Below are 19,824 nucleotides of genomic sequence, written 5' to 3'. Positions count from 1 at the left end.
AAGCTATTTGGCTGGAAACCCTGCGGAGCGACAACGCCTCTGAAGCCGCCGCGGGCAATAACGATAAAACGAAAAACATTCCCCAATCATGGGGATGCATGGTATATCCACTTGGAGACGTCTCGTGGCATTTATGGAGCGGTCGAATGCTATCGGCTTCCGTTTCTCCCGGAATACCTGGAGTATCAGAGGTTGCCGGACAGCGTTGGCTCGCGTCAGCTCCTGGGGGCTCGTCTTTAGCACTGCAACTCGTCTGATATTGATGCTGGCGTCGACGCCTCGGTTCACTGAATTCATGCGTTTATTGCCTCTGGTTGAACGCAGATATGCAAGGATTGCTAGAACTCGCGACCTCAGTGCCACGACAGGCTCATCATTGTGTCGTCGGGCAAATAGCTCTTCTCGCCGAACATGGAGCGAAGAAGAGCAAATAACGAAGAAATGGGAAAAGGAGAAGATGAGCGACAGACGAAACTGTAGAGTGGTTGACGGCACCAGTGCTAGCAATGCTTGCAATCATGAGTTCAACCAGTGGCAATAAACGCCTAGAGTTTGTGAAACGAGACTGTAACGCGAGCATAGATATCAGACGATTTGCGGCACTGAAGAACAGACTTGAAGACCTGAGGCGATCTAAAATCATGATGCAGCCTCTGATGCTTTTATAAGGAGAAGCTGATGCCGAAAGCAGGCGGCCAGTCCATAAATGCTCGGATGTTTCTATTGGTGGGTATGAATCTACCCCCAGTATCCGTGGAACATTTTCTGGTTTACTCACAATATGTAAAGTGCCACAAACAACAGCTCGCTATGTTGCACTCTTTCGTTCTTGTATATATACAGCCTCGATTTTCGAGATACACAGCTACCCGTTCAAACTTCGATTTGAATCAGGTACCGGGTTTCGTATCCAAGTCCAGCGTTGTGCCGCGTATGCAGCTCGAAGTCGTCATCGGCCGCCGTGCAGTGGCGGAAACACTGGAACGATAATCTCCTTGGGTTTCGAGACGCGCTTTTCGCTCTCGTCGACGGTCCGTTCGTCATGACTTTCAACTTTGTTTACTCGTCTTTTTCTCGAACGGTTTTATTACCTAGCACACATGGGAGCAAGACGTGCTGTCGGCAAGCGTCTCGTCAATTTGAGATGCGCGCCTTGCTCAGAGCACGGAACAGCAGGTGCGTTCAGCAGCGACGACAAGGTCGCCGGCGTTGTAATGGTGGTATGGAGCGCTGCTGGCGCCTGTCGCTCTCACCAAACTCGTTCAAGTCCAGCCAAAACGAAGATAAAGTTCTCGGTGGTCCGTACGCCGGCGCCTTTGGTGAGTGGTTCCTAACCGAGGCCGACGTTCGCGAGGTGCGCGCTTACCGTGCGGGCATGGCGTTGGTTACCTTAGCTGCTGTGACAGCTGTTGGAGCGGCCTGGTTAACGAGTGGGAACGGAGAGCTCCCACTGGACTTGGCTCAATTCAGGTCGACTGCGTTCGTGGAGGCGCTCTACTGGAGTGGCGTCGCCGGGCTGGGTATCGCACTACACTACATCCACATCTACTTGAAGCCGCTTCATCGAGCGCTGCAGTATTTGCTGGGCTTTGGAATACTCACCTCGGCACTGAGTGAGTGGATGGTATGGACAAACACGCACGACTTGTATGTGCACTGGTTGATACAGCATCCAGTTGGCGTTCTAACGGGAGCCGGCTGGGTGGCGGCGGCGCTGACAGGCGTGTTCTTCAAGGAAGCGTTCTGTTTCCGACGCGCAGAAGCGTCGGTGCTTGCCATGCTGGTCCCGGTACTCGTTGGTGGACACTTCTTGGGTTGGTGGAGCACCGCGTCCGGAAACTCGGGACTCGCGTTGAGCACAGTAGTCGCCATTTTCATGACGGTATTTTCCTTACGGAAATTTGTGCAGAATATCCGGGACGATCTCGGGGACAAGTCGGTGTTTATCTTTCAAAGACACCGCCGTCTTTAAGCTCGTGTTTTAGCAATTGGAAACCCCGCGGAGCCTTTTATTGCGAAAGCGGATGTCGAGGCCGTTCAGAGGAGGCGGTTTTGCGGAAGCACATGGCAGCGACAGCGAACGCCTTTCAAAAGTCGAAAGCAGTCGCCAGCGGTGTACAGTAGTGGCGGCGAATGCGCCCTAGACACGAAGTCGCCAACTGACGTGCAGACGCCTCCCCTTTTTTGGACCGGCCACCTACTACTTCTCTCAACTTTTTCTCATATAGTTCCACTTTGAGAGGTTGTCCCACGAAATTCTCTCAACTCTGGAGGGTCTTTTCTACAGCGCCACACATCTCCTTATATTGATAGCGGCGTTAAAGTTTCGGTTCACGAACTCCATACGTTTCTTGCTATCATTGGTTGTACTTACTAATGCAAGTAGTCGTCGACCTTTCGCCATCCTTTCCATTTGCTTCTCCGTCAGCGGTGCGTACTTTGCGATTTCCTCAGGGCTCCTCTGGCACTTTTCCATCTCCACTCTCTGAAGTGTACAACCCAGCTCGTGGTGTGTATACGATGTTCGAAACTCATCTACAGGTATCGTAACGAAACGCCGTGCACACTCCTTGTACGTTCTTGTAGTTGGAGCTGGCGTACACCCTTTTTGGGTCTTCCAGCGCCCTGCTCCGTATGCTACGACGAGCCTCTGACTTTCATCCTCCTTCAGGGCGCTCAACTGATTGAAAAAGTTCGCGAACGCCCGCTGCTTCCCACAGTATAGATTCATACGCAGACGAGCCCACCGAGGCTTTGTATATTCTTCCCACAGCGCATCCCAGTGAGCAACGCGAACTTTCATAAATTTCCGGAAAGCTTGAAAGCCCGCTCCTCGGCTCGTCACCTCGCTCATAGCTTCCAAGTGGTCCTTTATTCCAGCATTCCAAGTCTCGATTTTCTTCCTCGCATTCATGATTCCCGATTCTCGATAGTGTCTCGCTCTCGAGAATCTCAACAAACGCATGTCTTTCTGACGTAAGTTGCCGTCAGCGCCATCTTCCACACGCTTGGGTACTGCCATGGTGATGATATTTGTGTTTCCGGGGTCCGCGCCAACGGCAAAGTCGTTATCTTGCACTTTGTGCGTCGCAGGACCCGCCTCCTCCTCATCTTCATCCTTCGCCGCGCCAACGACAAGGTCGTTATCCTGCACATCCTGTGTCGCAGGACCGGCCTCCTCCTTTTCTTCATCCTTCGTCACTGGCGAAGCCGAGGGCGGAACTGGACGATCTTTCTTCAACAGCCGATAGTTTACAGACATGGCTACTCCATCGGTTTCGATTATCCCAGTGAACAACTTTTGCCTGCTCACTTTGAGACGTTTGAAATCGAAGATACTCTTCCAGTACGTCGGACGGGTTTCGCCGGTGAATTCCTCCCTGCTGACATCGAACTCCGGACAGATCTCCTTCATGATGCCTTAGAGGACTCCGGAGTCGATACTCACGAAATGTGACTTTATGTTGCACAACAGAACGCCATTGAAGCGCTTACCCACTAGGAAAGCCTTCTGTCTCTCCCACTCTTCATTGCTTTCCTCACTCAGTTTCATCTCCGCCTTGCGTTCGAGTTCTCGGTCCAAAAACAGGAAATAGCGCAGGACGAGGCGATCGTATCTTTCCTTATCTTTTTTCAACTCTGATATCTTTTCTGGCGGATTCGCCAGCCCCACGACTGCACGGTGCTCTTGTACAACCGCACGGATCACAGAAGCTTCATTCGTGCTCTCGTTTGACTCCTTCTTGTCGACGAATTCGACCCCATCTTCATGCTTGCGATCGTTCGTGATGTCATTGATAATCGCCCATATCCCTTTGCGAGAGATGCCCGGGCAGAGCGCAAATACGGCTCTTATTATGAAACGTTCGAGGTTGGTTGTCAAATGGTTCTTCAGGTTCGTGAGATACTTCATAGCCCCATAGTCGTAAATATCCCTATCGCCCCTGTATCGAGTACCCTTGAAGCGGAATTCGGCGCGACCCTCGTGGAACGCACGCACGAGTTCATCTCTCTTTGACGTTTCCCATGTGCCAGGCATCAGGTGACGAATAAAGTTCCTGTTCCAAAATTCTTCCGGAACCTCCACTGTTATGATGTCAGTCATGTCGCGATAAATCTCCTTCACCATATGCATTAGTTCTGAAGAAGCCTTTTTAATACTCATGGAGTGGGACGCGAAACGGTTTCTGATGGCCTCTCGAAATTCCTGCTCGTACGGATCCTTGATATGTCCAAGAATGTCCCCTAGGCTCGTGCTTCATTCACCCCTCAGTAGCTAAAGCTGTAGGGAGATCCAAGCAACTCGCCCGCAATGCAGTTCATTCTGGAACTGGGACTGGAACGCTACATCTGGGCGTCGCCCTGGTCGCAATGGACTCCCAGCTTATCGCTTCACGCTGTCGCAGACTGTCGGCCTGTTTGCGCAGCTTGCAGGCTCCCAGGATAATCATATAGCCCGACTCCATGTCGAATGAATCATGCCTCGAACCGAAGCCGCTAGTGATATGGCAATGCTATTCAGCTCCGTGAAGCATCTGCCTCAACGGCATAAGCGCCACGGCGGGTGCAGTAAGACAGGAACTCGGCGCATAATAGAACGAACAAAACGACCAGAATATCTGAGAACAGGCCATAGAACTTGAAGGTAGGTTGCGTTATAATGAACGCTTTCCCGAAAACCAGTAACCACTCCGCAATCTGGGATACATGGTCAACGTAAACGTTTTGTGATCGGAAATACTCCGTCTCCCGCATCAGCGAAAGCAGATTGCATCGACTCGGGTGATGTCGCGGGCGCTATTCACTTCAAAACTCCACATCATGAGCTCCTTGAATCTAAACGACCTACCTTCGACCAAAACTCGTATCCCGCTAAAGCTGCTGCTCTCTGATGCAGCCGGATCGACTCGTGTGGTACAGTATCGACGAATGTACGAGGCACTGCCCAGGGCCCGAATGCGCGAGAAGCAGCAGCGGAAGCAGGCACCGCACGATCGCATTTGGCGAATGCAGAGCGCCTGCGCATTCCAGCTTTTTTTTTCATTGACAAAACGTTTACTTGGGCCAGCGTTCTCCGATTAGGTGCGCATTCCAGCTTTTTTTTCATTGACAAAACGTTTACTTGGGCCAGCGTTCTCCGATTAGGTGCGCATTCCAGCCGCTGCCGCACGCACGCACGCACGCACGCACGCACGCACGTCGTGCTGTCACGAATTGATCGCCGAGCGTCACAAACGAAAGCGCCGCGGATCGCGACTGCCGCGCCAGATACCCCCGTCGAGAGCACCTGCACTGCCAGATGCCCGACTCGGAGCTGTGCGTATTGTGCTCGCGTTTCGTGACGAGTATGAGCAACCTTAAACAGGTATTCGACAAAGCTGCGGAACACGTGAAAACACTGTCATCTGTTTCACAGGATGATCAAAAGTATCTCTATGGTCGCTTCAAGCAGGCAAAGGTCGGAGACTGCAACACTGGAAAGCCGGGAATACTTAACCCCAAGGAACGCGCCAAATGGGAAGCCTGGAACTCCCTGAAAGGCATGAGTGCTGACGATGCCATGCGTCAGTACATTGCCAAAGTGGACTCGTTAGCAGGGTCATCCTTTGGCTCGGAGGTTCAGTAGATGTGGAGGTAGGTGCGCGAGCCTACGACTGACGTGGCTTCCGCCCGCGGGAGCAACCTTGTGCGCCCGACAAAACCGTTCTCAGTCGTGCTTCGTATCTAGTCGAGGCAAACAGACCATTTTTTAATGCATTTAGGATAGGAAAATCAGAAGCATAGAGGCACTGGAGAAGTGTTCGAGCCTCAGCGTACCGGGGAGCCGACGGCGACCATCTGCCGGCATCAAAGGCGGGTGTCAGGCGAGCGTGCGCCCTTGAGGCTGAACACCCGGCTTGGATGCCAGCCAACGCATCGCGGTAATCCAGTGGAGTACGTTTAAACGAGTTTGTTCTCCTAAGCGTTGTGTTTCACTTTGCTCAGTGTAATGTCTAGCCGGAAAAAGCGTCGAGATGTTTACCGAGCATAACGTGCTTGCCAGACGTAGCCTCATATACGTGCCGTCAAGCTGGTGTCACCGCTTCAGTACGGTACAAATGGTTGAGCGTTCGATCCACGCCAAGCAGCATCCAAGAATGTCGAACGGTCCCGCGCGTACCAGACCATCGTATCGGAAGCCGTTGCGGGTGCACCTCTGCGGCGAGGGTCCGGGAGTCGCCATCCACTCCAGTACGCGCGATACGTCGCCGCTTTCCCGCTCGTGCACAGTCACTCTTTGAAACGCCTTCGTACGATGAAATTCGCACCGCGTGGCTTTCGCACGGTCCGATACCCTTTGGTTGGTTTTCCCCACGGGGTCACTGACGGTCGCCCGCCACTGGTCTTGCCCTCGCCGCCGCCGTGCGGGTGATCCACCGGATTCATGGCGACACCGCGCGTCACTGGTCGACGGCCTAGCCAGCGACTTCGACCTGCTTTGCCAATCGATTGGTTGCGATGCTCTGGATTACTCACCGCGCCTACTGTGGCCATACAGTCCAAGTGGATGTAGCGCACCTCACGACTCTGCAATCTTAATAAAGCTCGTTTGCGCTTTTCGTCCTTTTCGAGCAACTGAGCACTGGTGCCGGCGGCGCGGCAGAGTTGCCCTCCAGAGCGGGGTCGCATTTCGATATTGTGTACCGTGGTACCGATGGGCAAGTAACGCAGGGGGCACGCATTCCCCGGTTTCGGTTCTACGGGGCCATCTGTGCGAGAAAGCAGCAAGTCCCCGATTCGAATACCCTGCGGGCATAGAATGTACGATAGATGGGTTTTGGGGCTGGATCCGGAGCGCCTTTTCAGAACTCGCACATTCGATCGAATGGTTTCCATGTGAACTGTTGGTTCAGGGCGTCGCGATGGCTCCACAGGGGCGTCACTGCTGGGCAAAGCCGTCGAGGCATTCGTTGACGAATTTGCCGTGATCGTCGCCGGGGCACTGGTACCAGTCTCCGATACTGACGTGCCTGCCCCGGATTTCGCTACCTCGTAAGGAAGATACACAAGTCTCGGCTCCGGAGAAGGCGACGTTGGCAGCGGTGTCGTCGCTCCTTGTAGTGCGTTGGCAAGGTTTCGATACAGATCGCTAAACACCGTCGTTGATGACGACGACGTCGTCGTCGTCGTATCCGATGACGCGTCCTTCTCGGGCAGCGTATATCTCAGTAGAGCAATGAGGCCACTGCGGTTTGGATCATACTCTACACGTTCAACACAGCCCGGCAATCCTGCGTACTGACGTCGATGCAAGTCGAGAATCCGGTAGAGGCGTCGGTGTCCACCGCCCCGGTGCCAGACAGTCGTGCGGCCTTGGTTATTCCGCCCCCCGGTGGAACGCCGCAGTCCCCCGGTAAGTCGCTTGACTGGAGGACCTCGGTAAAGCACTGAAAAGTCGATCAAAGCGGTAGCACGGTTTGACGGCGTTGTTGGTTTGCGTTTCCGAACGCGCGGACGAGTCGGATCGACAGCAAGCTTGCGTTGTATACTCTCGTTGTTGCCGATGATGGCCCCGACGTCTGTGCTCGCAGAGCGCGAACTCAGGTCCAATTTTTTATCGAAGCGCTGACGCCAATGCCACGCAAGTGGCGTCCACAGCGAACAGCTTCGCTGCTGTGCTGCTCGCGAAAGTGCGCTCCACCACATGATGGCGAGGCCCGGTGCAGGTTTACACTCCCGGCCAGCGAACAGGAACGTTCTAGGAAGACTCGCCGCTCGCTGTCACGTTCACGGTATACAGCCCGTTTGCTTCTCCACACCGGCAGCCTCCACTGCAACTACTAGGTTACAGGGCAGTGTGGTGGAGACGCAGCAGCGAGCACTGGAAACCACGCGAAGAGTTTGCGGTTATGAAAGTTAGGCGACAGCCCCAGAGTTCATGTAGGTCACTTAGAAAATGTGTCCACATTGACCCTTATGTTATAGTTCTGTATCGAATACGGTGTTATCGTCTTTCATCTCAGTTACGTTCCATCTCTGGTGTCTGTGTCATCGAATGCTCCTTCTCAGTGTGTAGCAGTAGATCGACATCATGATGCTACATGCCGTATGCATCGTCGACGACTTGTTTGCAGGATATATTCTTTACTGAATCGTGCAAGAAGGACAACATTCTTCCTTCAGGTGAGTCTTGACACAGTACTCAAATGCTTGAGGAATACTGAGTGAAACAAGTATCTGCGCTCCGCGCCAAAAAATGGTAATATCAGATACTGCTTTCGGTCAATGGTTTCAACATGAACTACTTACGAGCAACAAAAGCGACCATAGTAGCCGCAACCGGCATCTCTGATTCTCAACAGCTTGATGGTGCGGATCCTGAGATCACTGGAATCTAATCGCAAAAAAGAGTCCTAGTTCAATCACCGCCATCTTCCACAGAATTTGCACCTACAGCGTTCCTGGAACGCCACGATCGATGTGAAGCACAGGGACTTTGGTTTGTTTTTTGAGTCAATGAGACTTGATTCGGATGAAACTGTCGGATGGTACATGGGTATTCGCGGAGGGGCGGATCGTCGTATGTCCGATCGATCCCCAACAGAACGAGGACATCATCTGTTCTTGCTGATGTGGACTCATTTGGAGGTCTCCGTTTCGCTCCTGGGGAAGGCATATACAACAGAACACAGTTCGTCGAATCATTGAAGACTTCTCGCTGAAGTCTGGTGACGTCCGTCCATTCGACGACGTTGCATTTCACCATTACCCATGTGTTCGAGCTATTGCCGATTCTATCGGAGTAGAGCCGCCTTTCACTCCTCAGTACGCGACTTGACTCAACCACATCGAAGGAGCGTTTTGTATCGTGAAACGTGACGATCACTCCACTGGGCGAATCACGAAAGCGTTCGGCACACAATGACACACCGGGACACGTTTCGGCTCTCTTCCGCAAGTCCCACTCCCTCCGGGAAGTTCCTTATCTACGGGCACAAAGAACTGCATTTATTTGAAGAAATAAAAGAATCAAGGAAAAGTTATGTACATGGAAATCGAGGATACTGGAGGCCCGGTGTCGCCGGCTCCCGGAAAAATAACGAAAAAGATCCTTTTCTCGCCGACCGTCGTGCGAAGAAGAGTAGGTGAGGAAGAAGAGGAGAGATCCACGAGACTAGTGGCACGGAGGGTATGATTTCGAGGCATCCTTGCATACGTCCGTTTCACCAGAGGCGATAAACGCATGGAATTCGTGAACTGGGACTTTTACACCGCCATCAATGTCAGACGGAAAGCGGTGCTGAAGACGAGACTCGCGGAGCAGACACGAGTGAATTTTGCGACGCAGCCTTTGATGCACGAAGTGTGCAGGTATAAACTTAAGCTGATTGCAGCCCATGGGTCCATTGATGCTACGGGGCGTCTGTCAGTAGGTTTCTATACACACTCTATGGTCCTAGAAAGATATCCGTTTTGCTGAGTATAAATACATAGATGGATGGATCAACTTGGGACGTTGCTTGTACGCCAGACGTTGATAGAGCGATCGGCGGAGCAGGATTTGAGCGAGCGGCGCACACCAATAGGCGCTCTGTGCGGCGTGGCCCACAGCGCTGCAGGGCTTCGCGTTGGTAGCGCTACGTACGAAAATGACCAAGAGAACAAAGGACAGTACACCTGGAGCACGCGAGAGCATTAGGAAAGGGACAGGTGCTCGCCAAAGCGCGAGAAACCGCCGGTTCACGTTGCTAAAGGTGCCCATTCGAAAGGACGGCGGCCTTTGGCAGCTGGCTACGGCGAAGAGCGCGGACGCTGCGGCGAACTTTTGGGAGTTCTTGTTCCGTTTCCTGCCAGTTGTAGGTCGCAGAGGGCACACGAAAACGACTGGAAAATCTACTGAGGAGGAGCTTAGAGAGTACCTGACCTTGTTTGCGCGCGGCTCTGGCTCCGCAGAGGATATCGCGCTGCGCAAACGCCGCTATAAAGAGTTAAGCAACGGCATGTACGATATTGCAACAGACTTTTACGAGTGGGGTTGGGGTCCAAGCTTCCACTTTGCAGTCTACGGGCCAGATGAGACGTTTCGGGAAGCCACGCGCCGATACGAGTACACGATTGCTCTACGGCTCAAGCTGGACCCTGGGGCTGCGGTGATTGACCTTGGCTGTGGAGTCGGAGGCCCGCTTCGGAATATTGCTCGCTTCGCACGCTGCCAGATTGTCGGCGTGAATATCTGTGACTACCAGATTCTTCGTGGCCTTCGGTATATCGAGGACGATGGTCTCATGGATCAGTGCACGATAATCAAAGCCGACTTTAATAACCTTCCCTTTGAAGAAAATTCAAAAGACGGTGCGTATCAGATCGAAGCCACCTGTCACAGTCCCGACAAGCTGAAAACCTACGGTGAAGTCTTCCGGGTCCTGAAGCCAGGCGCTCGTTTTGTCGGTTACGAATGGGCGCTTACGGATCGCTTCGATGCCGCTGCTTCGGAACACCAGCGGCTCAAGTTTGGTATCGAGATCGGGAACGGCATTCCGGATTTGATGAAAACAGAAGAAATCGTCAACGCTATGCGACAAGTTGGGTTTCAAATCGAGGACGCCTACGATGCCACGACGCTCAGCATCAAGCCCTGGTACACGCCACTGAGTGGTGAAAACGCTTTCCATTGGAGCGGCTTTCGCCACACGCGTTTGGGGCACTATATGACGCACGCGCTGGTCTCCGCACTGGAGACGGTGCGCATCGCGCCTAGAGGCAGCGCGAAAATGAGTCGAACGCTCATGGATGGAGCTAGAGACCTTATCGCGGCCGGAAAGCTGGGAATTTTTACACCCTCGTTTTTTATTGTCGCCCGGAAACCGCTAGACAAGCAGGCAAACGCGCAGGCCTAGCGAGTCGTCTAGATTTGTCGCGTAAATATTTAAATCATGCCCAAGAACGCCCAAGAACCGTGAAGTGCTAGGCCGACCTCATTGCAGGGCTGAACTAGAAGCGCTATCGCGCCCCGCCGCATGACGCGGTACAGCGTCGACGAACCGAAACTGGTCTTCATGTGCTTGTGAGCTGCTCAGCACGGACCGATAGATACCAGAGGCCTCGGAACCAAGAAGCGTACGCGGCTCAGTTTGCGTTTCACATGTCATGGAACTTGATCAAAATTATGCTGTATAAACGAGTACATTTGATTTGACGTGGTCCAGTGGTAGGGATGGGAAACATCTGACTACTTGTTCCGGAACATCAGCGGGGAAACTCGATCATAACATGAGCCGTCCGAAGATTGCGCGAACGCCGCGCGCATCCCGAACGCCAGGATGCGTGCGCGGCGAACAACGGACGATTTCACCGACTCCTCGAAATGATGCATATATGAAATTTGCTTGAATAAACGGACATTCTGACGACAAGCGGCAAGTAGAAACTTGCCATACCTGTATTTTATGGAAAGAGACGGACATTCTGACGACAAGCGGCAAGTAGAAACTTGCCATACCTGTATTTTATGGAAAGAGACGGACATTCTGACGACAAGCGGCAAGTAGAAACTTGCCATACCTGTATTTTATGGAAAGAGACGGACATTCTGACGACAAGCGGCAAGTAGAAACTTGCCATACCTGTATTTTATGGAAAGAGACGGACATCCTGACGACAAGCGACTCGCAGAGACGTTCATACCAGTAGTTTATAGAACGAGACGGACATTCTGATTGTCTGCGCAAGCAACGTCGTTCGCGCGTGTACCCCGCACCCGAATACACTCCAGTCCATTTGCCGTCCATACAATACAAGCGCACGCTAGCGCTCCACCAAGCGTTGCCAATGCTAACGGCACGTCTCTAGAATAACACTAGTTTGACGTATGGTTCTATGAAAAAGTCTTGGATCTGTACGCGAGCGCTGGCTGTCGGAAGTACACGCGGGTCTGGGCAGCGCTTCTTCGTCCCGTGGCCTTGTGCTTATGTAGCTTCTGCCTGGCGTTCGAGGTTCGAGCAGGTCACTGCTCCGTGAACCTTAGAGTGGGATTTTCCATTGATCCCTCAGATTGTTTACGTTTTACCCGTTGGCTAACACAGAGCGGTCGAAACCTTTGAATCGCCACGACACCGGATAGCATGCGACGGCTATGGACGCGTCTCGTCGACGCGCTGAGCGAGCGCCAGACGAACTGGCGCGAGCTACAACACCAACGCGATAACATGCAGCTCTTTCTTCTCGCAGTATCTTATGAAAAAGGCTTCGAACAGGCGCGGGCGCTCGCTCAGGAAATAGTTTCGTCGGCGGAGCAGGCAACGCGCGCAAGCAGTCCACTCCTCATGTTTCGCCGTGCCTTATCGGTTTGGAAGCATTCCGCTTCTCTCGAAATGAAGACAGACTCTCCACAGCACATACTTGATGATCAGGGCGCCCAGTCACGCTTGATAGAACGGGTCAATGCACGTCAAGTACACAATCTACTTGCAGCAGCAGCGAGTATGCCAACTAGCGCCTCTGCGGCTACGAGCGGGCCAGCCTTCACCTTGAGTTTGCGCCCGAGCCAATCCAATGTCAATGCAGGATATGGTGTCATCTTGAACGGGCACGCCCGCATGGGTTCCGTTGTTGCATTCTATCCGGGCATTGCGTACAGGGTCCGGCACTGGACCTCGATACCCGGGTACCCGTACATCACAGCCCAGAATCCGTACCTATTCGCCCGCTACGATCGTGTAATTGTCGACGCAAATCCGAACCTCGAAGTGTCACGTGGGCTCATGAATATACCGATCCTTGATCATGCACTTGAGAGCGTTGTCCGACATACGCGGCAAACTGAATCGCTCCATGAGTGTTGGGTGGGCCTCAACCCGTACGCGCTGGGTCACCGCGTTAACCACCCGCCTCGAGGACGGGAAGCGAACGTCATGCCTTGTGCATGGAATTTCGATTTGCAGCGTCTGGAACCGAGCCTGCTTTCCTTTATCCCCAATCGACTATTTACGAAGTATCGGCAGCTGTCATCCGGGATACTTGGACCTACGTCGATGCTCTGGTCTCGGTTTCGCCACTGGTTCGATTCGCTTGGGCACCAGGATAACATGTCTCTAACCGAAATTCCGGGCGTCGTTCTCATCGCTTTGCGCGATTTGCAGGATGAAGAACTGTTTCTGAACTATCGTTACAACCCGGCCGCATTAGAGCGTTTGCAGGCACCCAGCTGGTATTGGCAGCCTGACCAAGAGGCTGCGAAACGAAGATGGTCCTCATAAGGCGATGAACGGCACTGCCAACGCCTCAAGCTTCTCACGTTTGGAGCTTTTGTCCTCAGAGGCACCCACAGCACAAACCTAGGAGATGTATGCTCGGTTGAGCGTGCGAAAAAAGGTCGCTACGAACCGCGGATGGACCTTTTGTGGGTGACACGCTGCCCCTGCTGTAGGAAATGACCACGTTCCAGTACCGTGTCTCGTTCAGTAGCGGTACCTTGGTTGCGTCCAAGCATACTGTCACAAGCGTGGAACGATGTGATGCACCTGGATTTCGGTGCCGAAGGCGCATGAACCGCCCTTGGCACGGACATGGACGGACGCACCACGCCCTCGGTTAAGAAGCAGAACAAGGAGGAGAACGAAACATGACTTTAAGCAAGTCGTTCAACGTAGAACGTATCGTGCGCCCGCGAACATAACCGATGCTGCCCTGGACGTATCCGAAGCAGCAGCAGTCTGGGATACAGACGCGCTCACTGTTTCCTCGTACTAGACGGGGTGCGCTGTACCCGCTGAGCAGGAGCAAGAAACGTTGCATCCGCTCAAGCTCGACGTTGGGTGAAAGCTGGTGACTGCAGCGGACGGCGATTCGTTCCAGCTGCAGCCGATACGCCACCGAACCAACTGGTGTTGTCACGGGGCGGCTGGCTCCCAGTGGATACCGCGTCGTTCGGGGCGCCAACAGTGGCGAACCCAAACCCCACTGGACGAGGGTTCGTTGGCCCCTGGGCTCCGAACGCACCTGGTGTAGCAGGCTGTGCTCCAAACGGGTTACTCGGAGGTTGCGGTGCCTGTGCGAGTGCCCCAAACGACAGCGGCGTTCCGGTACCCGTGCCCAGCGACTGACCAAACGTCACAGGTGAGGTCGTAGCAGGCGCGGCGAATACCGAACTCGCTGTACTTGGGATGCTGCTGCTGCTGCTGCTGCTGCTGCTTGCAGCTGGAAACCCCGGTGTCAGTGCATTGAACCCAAACCCACTCCCCAGGGTAGAAGGTGCACCGAATACTGGTTTCGGAGCTTGATTCGTGAACACCGATGGGCCCGCGAAGAACCCAGTCGTCGAGGTGGTATGCTGTGCTGCGGGGCGCTCTGGAGGCTCACGATGCACCAGCCCGAACTGGATGGCGGCACGAGCACCCTCAGGCACCTGTGGTACGTTCTCTGACGCATGTATGCCCTCGAAAGGCGTAGAGGCGGGTAACGCTGGTAGATTGGCGGCACCGGTTTCACTGGACTGCTTCCCGGGTACGACGGGTGTTGGCGCTTGCGTTGCGCTCGGTGCTGACGATGGCGACAATGCCAGCGCTACCGAGTCCGATGCACGATCTATCCGACTGTTGGTGTCGTCTTCAGTGGAGGCGCTTGCGGTGATGTCTTTCGTCCTCGGCTCTGGCTTTGTCGATGCAACGCCTGGCTGCATCATGAGCGATGTGGTCGTTTCTATACGCTGCGCTGCGGTTTGGGTATCGGAAGCAAGCGTTTGTTCCGCGTGTTTCGATGCCCAAGTCTCGCTTTTGGCTTGTTCAGGTTCCGTTTCCTCTGGTAAACGAGATACAGGCAAATTCGTATCGCTGCGTTCATTGGCGTCAAACTTGCCGGCAGCAGCAGCAGCAGCAGCAGCAGTGCTTCGAAACGACGTACTCGGGTAAGCCTCGAGCGGCTGCGAGCTCTGCGGTGTTCTGGTCCAGGAAACTTGCACTGGTGAACCTGCAGATTTCCGTTGTGCTGTTTCCTGGAGTCCGGTGCCTGTTGCTGGTTTCGCTTCAATATCGGCAGATGGCTGGCAGGTATCGCGCGGCGTCTTGCTTTCTGTTTTGCTGGACATCTCGAGACTAGATACCGCTTGCAGCGCATCTTCGAAACCAGCGTTCGCTGCTTTCCCTCGGTGTTGCTCTTTCGCCAGAGGGTTCAGATCATGACCGAGCTGCTCCGGCGCTTGCTCTCTCGACGATGCGATCCCATTCTGAGGCCGTACACGTTGGGCGTCATTAGAGGTAGCAGGAGCATCATTGGAGGCAGGCGCTTGACTGGCGGACGCTTGCGACGGCGTTTTCAAACGCCATGGCACCGTGATCGACGATGAAGCACTGGGATGCTCCGATCCTATTTCACCAGCACCTGGTCGCTCGATCGAAAGTGTCCTTCGCACAGATATCTCGTCTGCTTTCCGATCAGGATGCATACCCGGATCGCGTGCTTGGGTTCCAGTGACGGTAACTGCTGCTGCAGATGCATGAGCGACGGACGCTCCCTCGGGGAAAGTTTTCGCATCTGCTGTCTGTCGCAACTCGAGACGCTGCGACGGTGATCTGGTCTGGCTGCTAGGAGGCTCGCTGCGACGACACGAACGTGACAAGGAAGCCCCTGGTGACGGATCCGGGGTTGATGAGACACTCCAGCTCCTCGCGTAGTGCTGAATTGTTTGCAGCCCCGCGAGACCAATAGCATCACGACCTTGTTTCAATGCTTGATGACGCAGTGCTTGCCGCACTCTGTTTTGCAAGGCACTACGACTGCATCGCAGCGACGACGGAAGCGTCGTCTCAGCTCTGGGGAACGTCGGGCTCGCTCTGCTGTCGGAACTGGTGTCGGGTGCGTTCCTCAACAGGGGTGCACCTGGTGGCACCAGAAACTTGTCTGCGAACAACTCCGAGTAAAACTGCTGTTCCTGGTCGTCGTTCTGTGAGAGTAGTCGCTGGAGCGCCGCCCGTGCTGCCGGCAACCTCTCATCCTGTAACAGTTCGGAGATGCGTTGTGCTCGCGCTGCAAGGGCTTCCCATGCTTGCTCCGCTTGCGCAGTGGCTACGCTGCATCGGAAGAGCGTCTCGTACAGCTGCCGCAGCCGTTCCCCGTATTGGTATCGTAATTGTCCCATCGCTTCCGTGACGCCGGTTGATGACAGAGTCCGTTGGTGTGATGACAAACTCGCGCCCCCGTGCCTACTCCTCAGGAGGCGTTCAAGGTGGTCCACCATCTCCTGCACTCGTTCCGCCTGACGTTCAATCTGGTGCACGTGTTGAAGGAACCGCCTGGTCGAGGAATCGAGTGCAAGGTCCGAGTCCGTGGACGCAACCGATAAGGTAGCTTCCCGCTGCATCAGCTGAACTTGACGCTCGAGCGGTGCCACCTGTTTCCAGACAAGCCCTATGGATGCCGCACACTGATCAAGACATTCGTTGCTCTGTTTCAGAATGTCATGAATTTGTTCACTGAGGCTCTGTAGCGAGCGTGTCGACGCCGTCTGGGCGGCGTGCTGTGGCGAAGCGTCCATTCGAGACGATTGTTCCTCGACTTGATCGGAAAACAAGTCAACCAGCCGTGCGAACTGATCCACGGTCGCCCACATCTGTCGCAGCATGAATCGCTGTTGTTCACGAATTTGTTTCAATATGTTTTGTTCATCGTCATGACGGATATCTGCGTCGGGAACTGGTACCGCCTCTGTGTCCGTGACACCAAGCTGCAGGATGGATTTCACGAGCTGGTGCTGTTCCGCTCGGCTGGCTTCGCTCGAAAAATGCGTGCGGTGTTCCGCTGAATGCTTCAGGTACTCCGTCTCTTGTCTAGAGCCTAAAACGGAACGTTCCGGATCTATCTGATGTCTGCCTTGCTCAGGGAGCGCTCCTGACGTGGATTCGGATAGCGACATTTCCATCCGCGGGGGTGCTTGGTTCCATGCGGCAGTCGCATGCGTACCAGTCCGGGTAGTAGCGCCTTCAGTTCCGGTGGCAGTGGCAACATCTCTAGGAGCCCTAGTGGCCGTACCGGTACTCGTGGCAACGTCCGCAGCAGCAGGGACTCGCCGCGATGCCGCAACATCGTCCAATGCAGATTCACGCAGTTCCAAAGTCGTCGTCGTGGCCGGCGGCAACGTAAGCAAGCGTTTCGAGAAGGGTGCACGAGCCCATGTTTTTTCTCGAGGGGGACGCTCAGCACAACGCTCCCGTCCCTGGAGACAAAACCAATGTACAAGTCCGTTGTTCGTAAAGACGACAAGGAGTGGCTCGAAAACCTCAGCGCTGGGTGTGTCCCCGCTCGCACTGCTCTTTCGGTAGAACACATCCATGCCGAGAATCCGCACATACTCACTGTTCTCGAAAGCGGGTAACTGTGCTCGGTACGCGTCAGGCGGACGCAAAATACGCCAAGCTGGCACGGATTCTTGAAAGCGGCTATCTCCCAAAAGCTCCAGTTCATCGCTAGGTGCCAACGCGCACACACAAAGACCCCATCCGGGGAGCGCCACCAGGAAAGTGAACCAGCGGCTCCTATCCTCCTCATCATCCAACAAAATGGGACAGACTTCTCCGAAAGTGATCCAGTGCGGGGCGCGAAACGATGTCACCTGGGATGCTTCGGGCGTGCCGCGCAGGGACGTTTCGACTCCAGCGAGACGCACCAGAGCGAACTGGATCGTATCCGGAGACACAAGTAGACTGTCCTGCTCCGTGTACGCGATGATGAACTCGGAGGCATTCAAAGGCGTCATTCGGCAGATGGCCTGCAACTTTCCTGCAGTCTGCAAGACGGTCGTGTCCAGCGAATCCACTGTGACGTTTGTAGCGTCTGATACGCTCTGGCTACGCACCCTGAGACGAACGCAGCTCCACTGATGATTCTTGAACACGAGGCACAGCACAACATTGCTCCCCGGAACCATGACGAGTGTCTGTACCGCGGGTACATCGAGTACTTGGGCTTTGGTCGATGCTTCGACGATGTCTGCTACCACAGCTGCGCAACGGTCCGCTCGTCTCGTGAGCACGGCACCCGCCGGCGTCTCCGGTATCCAGCACCATAAGCGATCAAACGCATCTGGCAGCACTCGTGCCAAGCGCAAGTCGGAGAGCGTGTACAGGAGAACCCGCCCCCGAGTCGTATTCACAGCGACAACAGCCAGGTCCACGTTTACCTGCAAGTCGCAGACTGCACCGAACGTGTTCGTATCAAACGGAGCAGAACGAACGGTGCTCGCTGGGCCACTCTTGCCCGGTAGGGTCTCGTCCCATTCGGGAAACGGGTTCTCCCGCAGTAGCTCTGGTTTCTGGTACTGCTGGGCGGCAGCAAGCGTCTCTGCCAGTGGCAGGCGAACCAGACGGTCCTCAGTGGCCAAAAGGAGTACATTCAACGGTGCTGCAACTACACAATGGTTCTGCCAGAGGTAGTGTCGTTCCGAGAGCTCATCTGTTGGTGCTGTTGGCGCAGCTGCTTCCAGAGACTTTCCGAGATCGAGCACACCTCGGGGTTTTTGCACCGCCTCTGCTCGGATGGAAGGTTCAGCGAGGCGGCCGAGTTGTACAAACTTCAGCTTCTCCTCTTCGAAAACGATGTCCGACACATCCTCCACGGACATGAGCGGAAGACAGAGCACGTTTTCCGTAAGAGGCTGCGTCAGCAGACACAGTCGTAGGAGCCGTAGCCGACGCGCGAGGGAACCAGAACGTTTGAAGGCCTTGAGGTTGTGAGTCGCGGAAGCAACCACGGCGGCAGCGGTATTTTGGGGTAGGCACTTTCCGCTGCCGCTGCACGTACGCCAGACGAGAGGAATGCGCTCTCTCTCCCAAGCAGGATATGGGCCAGTGATACGAAAGAGGGTTTTTGGCGGTGTCTCTAGGCTCAATGCAGCGGGCTCTTGCGCACACCACTGGAACACGGGCAGTCGAGTGCACCTGCTAGACGTTCGCGCTGAGGCAAGAGCGCCGCTGGGTGCGACCTGTCCCCAACTGCACGTCATTGTTCCGTGGCGCTAGTCACTTGCACGGTTAAAGGTAGGCTGTGATTTGCCGACATCAGGCCTGTTGAGTGCCTGTGGAGCGGTCTCCGCTTACGAGCGTCAGCGGACCGACTGCCAGAGGGATTCACAGCTGATGTGTGTGGGCTCAGTTCGAGCCCACGCATAGGCTTCCAGCTGCTGCATAAAATAGGTATGGACGTTCGTTGCGGTTCCCTGGCGGAGCGGGTGCGCTCACTGTGTCCAAGTATACATAGTGCAAGAACTGATGAGCGCAAGGAGTACGCGCTGTTGACTTGTGCCGCTTCACCGGGTCTACTGCGGTCCAGGACAAGGCCGTAAGCGACCGTACTCCGAAACTTTCTCTCGGACAGGTTGGTTCCATGAAAAGGAGGTGTCACCCGAAGAGCGTTTTTTGACGCGTCGGTCACTCGTCGGATGCCGACAGTGCATAGCGAGCTTCGCGGTAGCGTTTCGCAGGCGAAGCGACGCGTTTCAGTTTGCCGGCAATAAACGGATCGGATGACGGGTGCATTGTTGACCTGGATACCGCCTTGGCGTTGAGAGATTGAATCCCGAGCTATTTCATATGCAAGAGTTTTCAGAGCTCCAATATACTTTGAGATGGTATCGGGGCATATCGCTGCCTCGTCGGCACTGGGGGACAGCCGCCAGTTGCGCGAGGCCCTTGGACGCAGCGCACCCTTGCGCTTCCCGCCTTGCCCTAGACGGTTCTTGAAAAAGGACGGTTCCTGACACTCAGTTCTCCAGTGAATTATGCACGATCCAAGTTTCCCCTGTGTCGAACTATCGACTCGTTGTTTCATGTAGCATGAAACGAGTCTCATGTTTACGAC

The 19,824-nt window shown here is 54.5% G+C and overlaps 6 protein-coding genes across 6 annotated transcripts, besides 3 other annotated features; 4 read left to right on the top strand and 2 right to left on the bottom strand.

Annotated features, from left to right (window-relative positions):
• Nucleotides 1–1,042: 1,042 nt before the first annotated feature.
• CYME_CMP280C (hypothetical protein, conserved) lies at nucleotides 1,043–1,972 on the top strand (the record flags this gene model as incomplete). The annotated part of the gene is made up of 1 exon (XM_005537860.1): nucleotides 1,043–1,972. The coding sequence occupies one exon, from the start codon at nucleotides 1,043–1,045 to the stop codon at nucleotides 1,970–1,972; it is 930 nt and encodes a 309-aa protein (XP_005537917.1).
• Nucleotides 1,973–2,068: 96 nt separating this feature from the next.
• Nucleotides 2,069–5,200: a sequence feature (repetitive element).
• Nucleotides 5,201–5,347: 147 nt separating this feature from the next.
• On the top strand, nucleotides 5,348–5,626 carry CYME_CMP278C (similar to acyl-coenzyme A-binding protein; the record flags this gene model as incomplete). The annotated part of the gene is made up of 1 exon (XM_005537859.1): nucleotides 5,348–5,626. The coding sequence occupies one exon, from the start codon at nucleotides 5,348–5,350 to the stop codon at nucleotides 5,624–5,626; it is 279 nt and encodes a 92-aa protein (XP_005537916.1).
• Nucleotides 5,627–6,270: 644 nt separating this feature from the next.
• On the bottom strand, nucleotides 6,271–7,686 carry CYME_CMP277C (mitochondrial ribosomal protein L2 precursor; the record flags this gene model as incomplete). Its single annotated transcript, XM_005537858.1, has 1 exon — nucleotides 6,271–7,686. The coding sequence occupies one exon, from the start codon at nucleotides 7,684–7,686 to the stop codon at nucleotides 6,271–6,273; it is 1,416 nt and encodes a 471-aa protein (XP_005537915.1).
• Nucleotides 7,526–9,233: a sequence feature (possible transcribed region).
• Nucleotides 9,234–9,629: 396 nt separating this feature from the next.
• CYME_CMP275C (probable 24-sterol C-methyltransferase) lies at nucleotides 9,630–10,877 on the top strand (the record flags this gene model as incomplete). The annotated part of the gene is made up of 1 exon (XM_005537857.1): nucleotides 9,630–10,877. One exon carries the CDS (start codon nucleotides 9,630–9,632, stop codon nucleotides 10,875–10,877), a length of 1,248 nt encoding a protein of 415 aa, XP_005537914.1.
• Nucleotides 10,878–12,101: 1,224 nt separating this feature from the next.
• On the top strand, nucleotides 12,102–13,235 carry CYME_CMP274C (hypothetical protein, conserved; the record flags this gene model as incomplete). The annotated part of the gene is made up of 1 exon (XM_005537856.1): nucleotides 12,102–13,235. The coding sequence occupies one exon, from the start codon at nucleotides 12,102–12,104 to the stop codon at nucleotides 13,233–13,235; it is 1,134 nt and encodes a 377-aa protein (XP_005537913.1).
• A 542-nt stretch (nucleotides 13,236–13,777) lies between these two features.
• On the bottom strand, nucleotides 13,778–18,970 carry CYME_CMP273C (hypothetical protein; the record flags this gene model as incomplete). The annotated part of the gene is made up of 1 exon (XM_005537855.1): nucleotides 13,778–18,970. The coding sequence occupies one exon, from the start codon at nucleotides 18,968–18,970 to the stop codon at nucleotides 13,778–13,780; it is 5,193 nt and encodes a 1,730-aa protein (XP_005537912.1).
• A 249-nt stretch (nucleotides 18,971–19,219) lies between these two features.
• Nucleotides 19,220–19,824: part of a sequence feature (possible transcribed region) that runs on past the window's edge.

The sequence above is a fragment of the Cyanidioschyzon merolae genome, chromosome 16 (assembly GCF_000091205.1).
Source record: "Cyanidioschyzon merolae strain 10D DNA, chromosome 16, complete genome".
In the NCBI taxonomy this organism is placed as follows: Eukaryota; Rhodophyta; class Bangiophyceae; order Cyanidiales; family Cyanidiaceae; genus Cyanidioschyzon; species Cyanidioschyzon merolae.
Note: the sequence above shows the minus strand (reverse complement) of the source record. Positions and strands in the feature narration are given on the sequence as shown.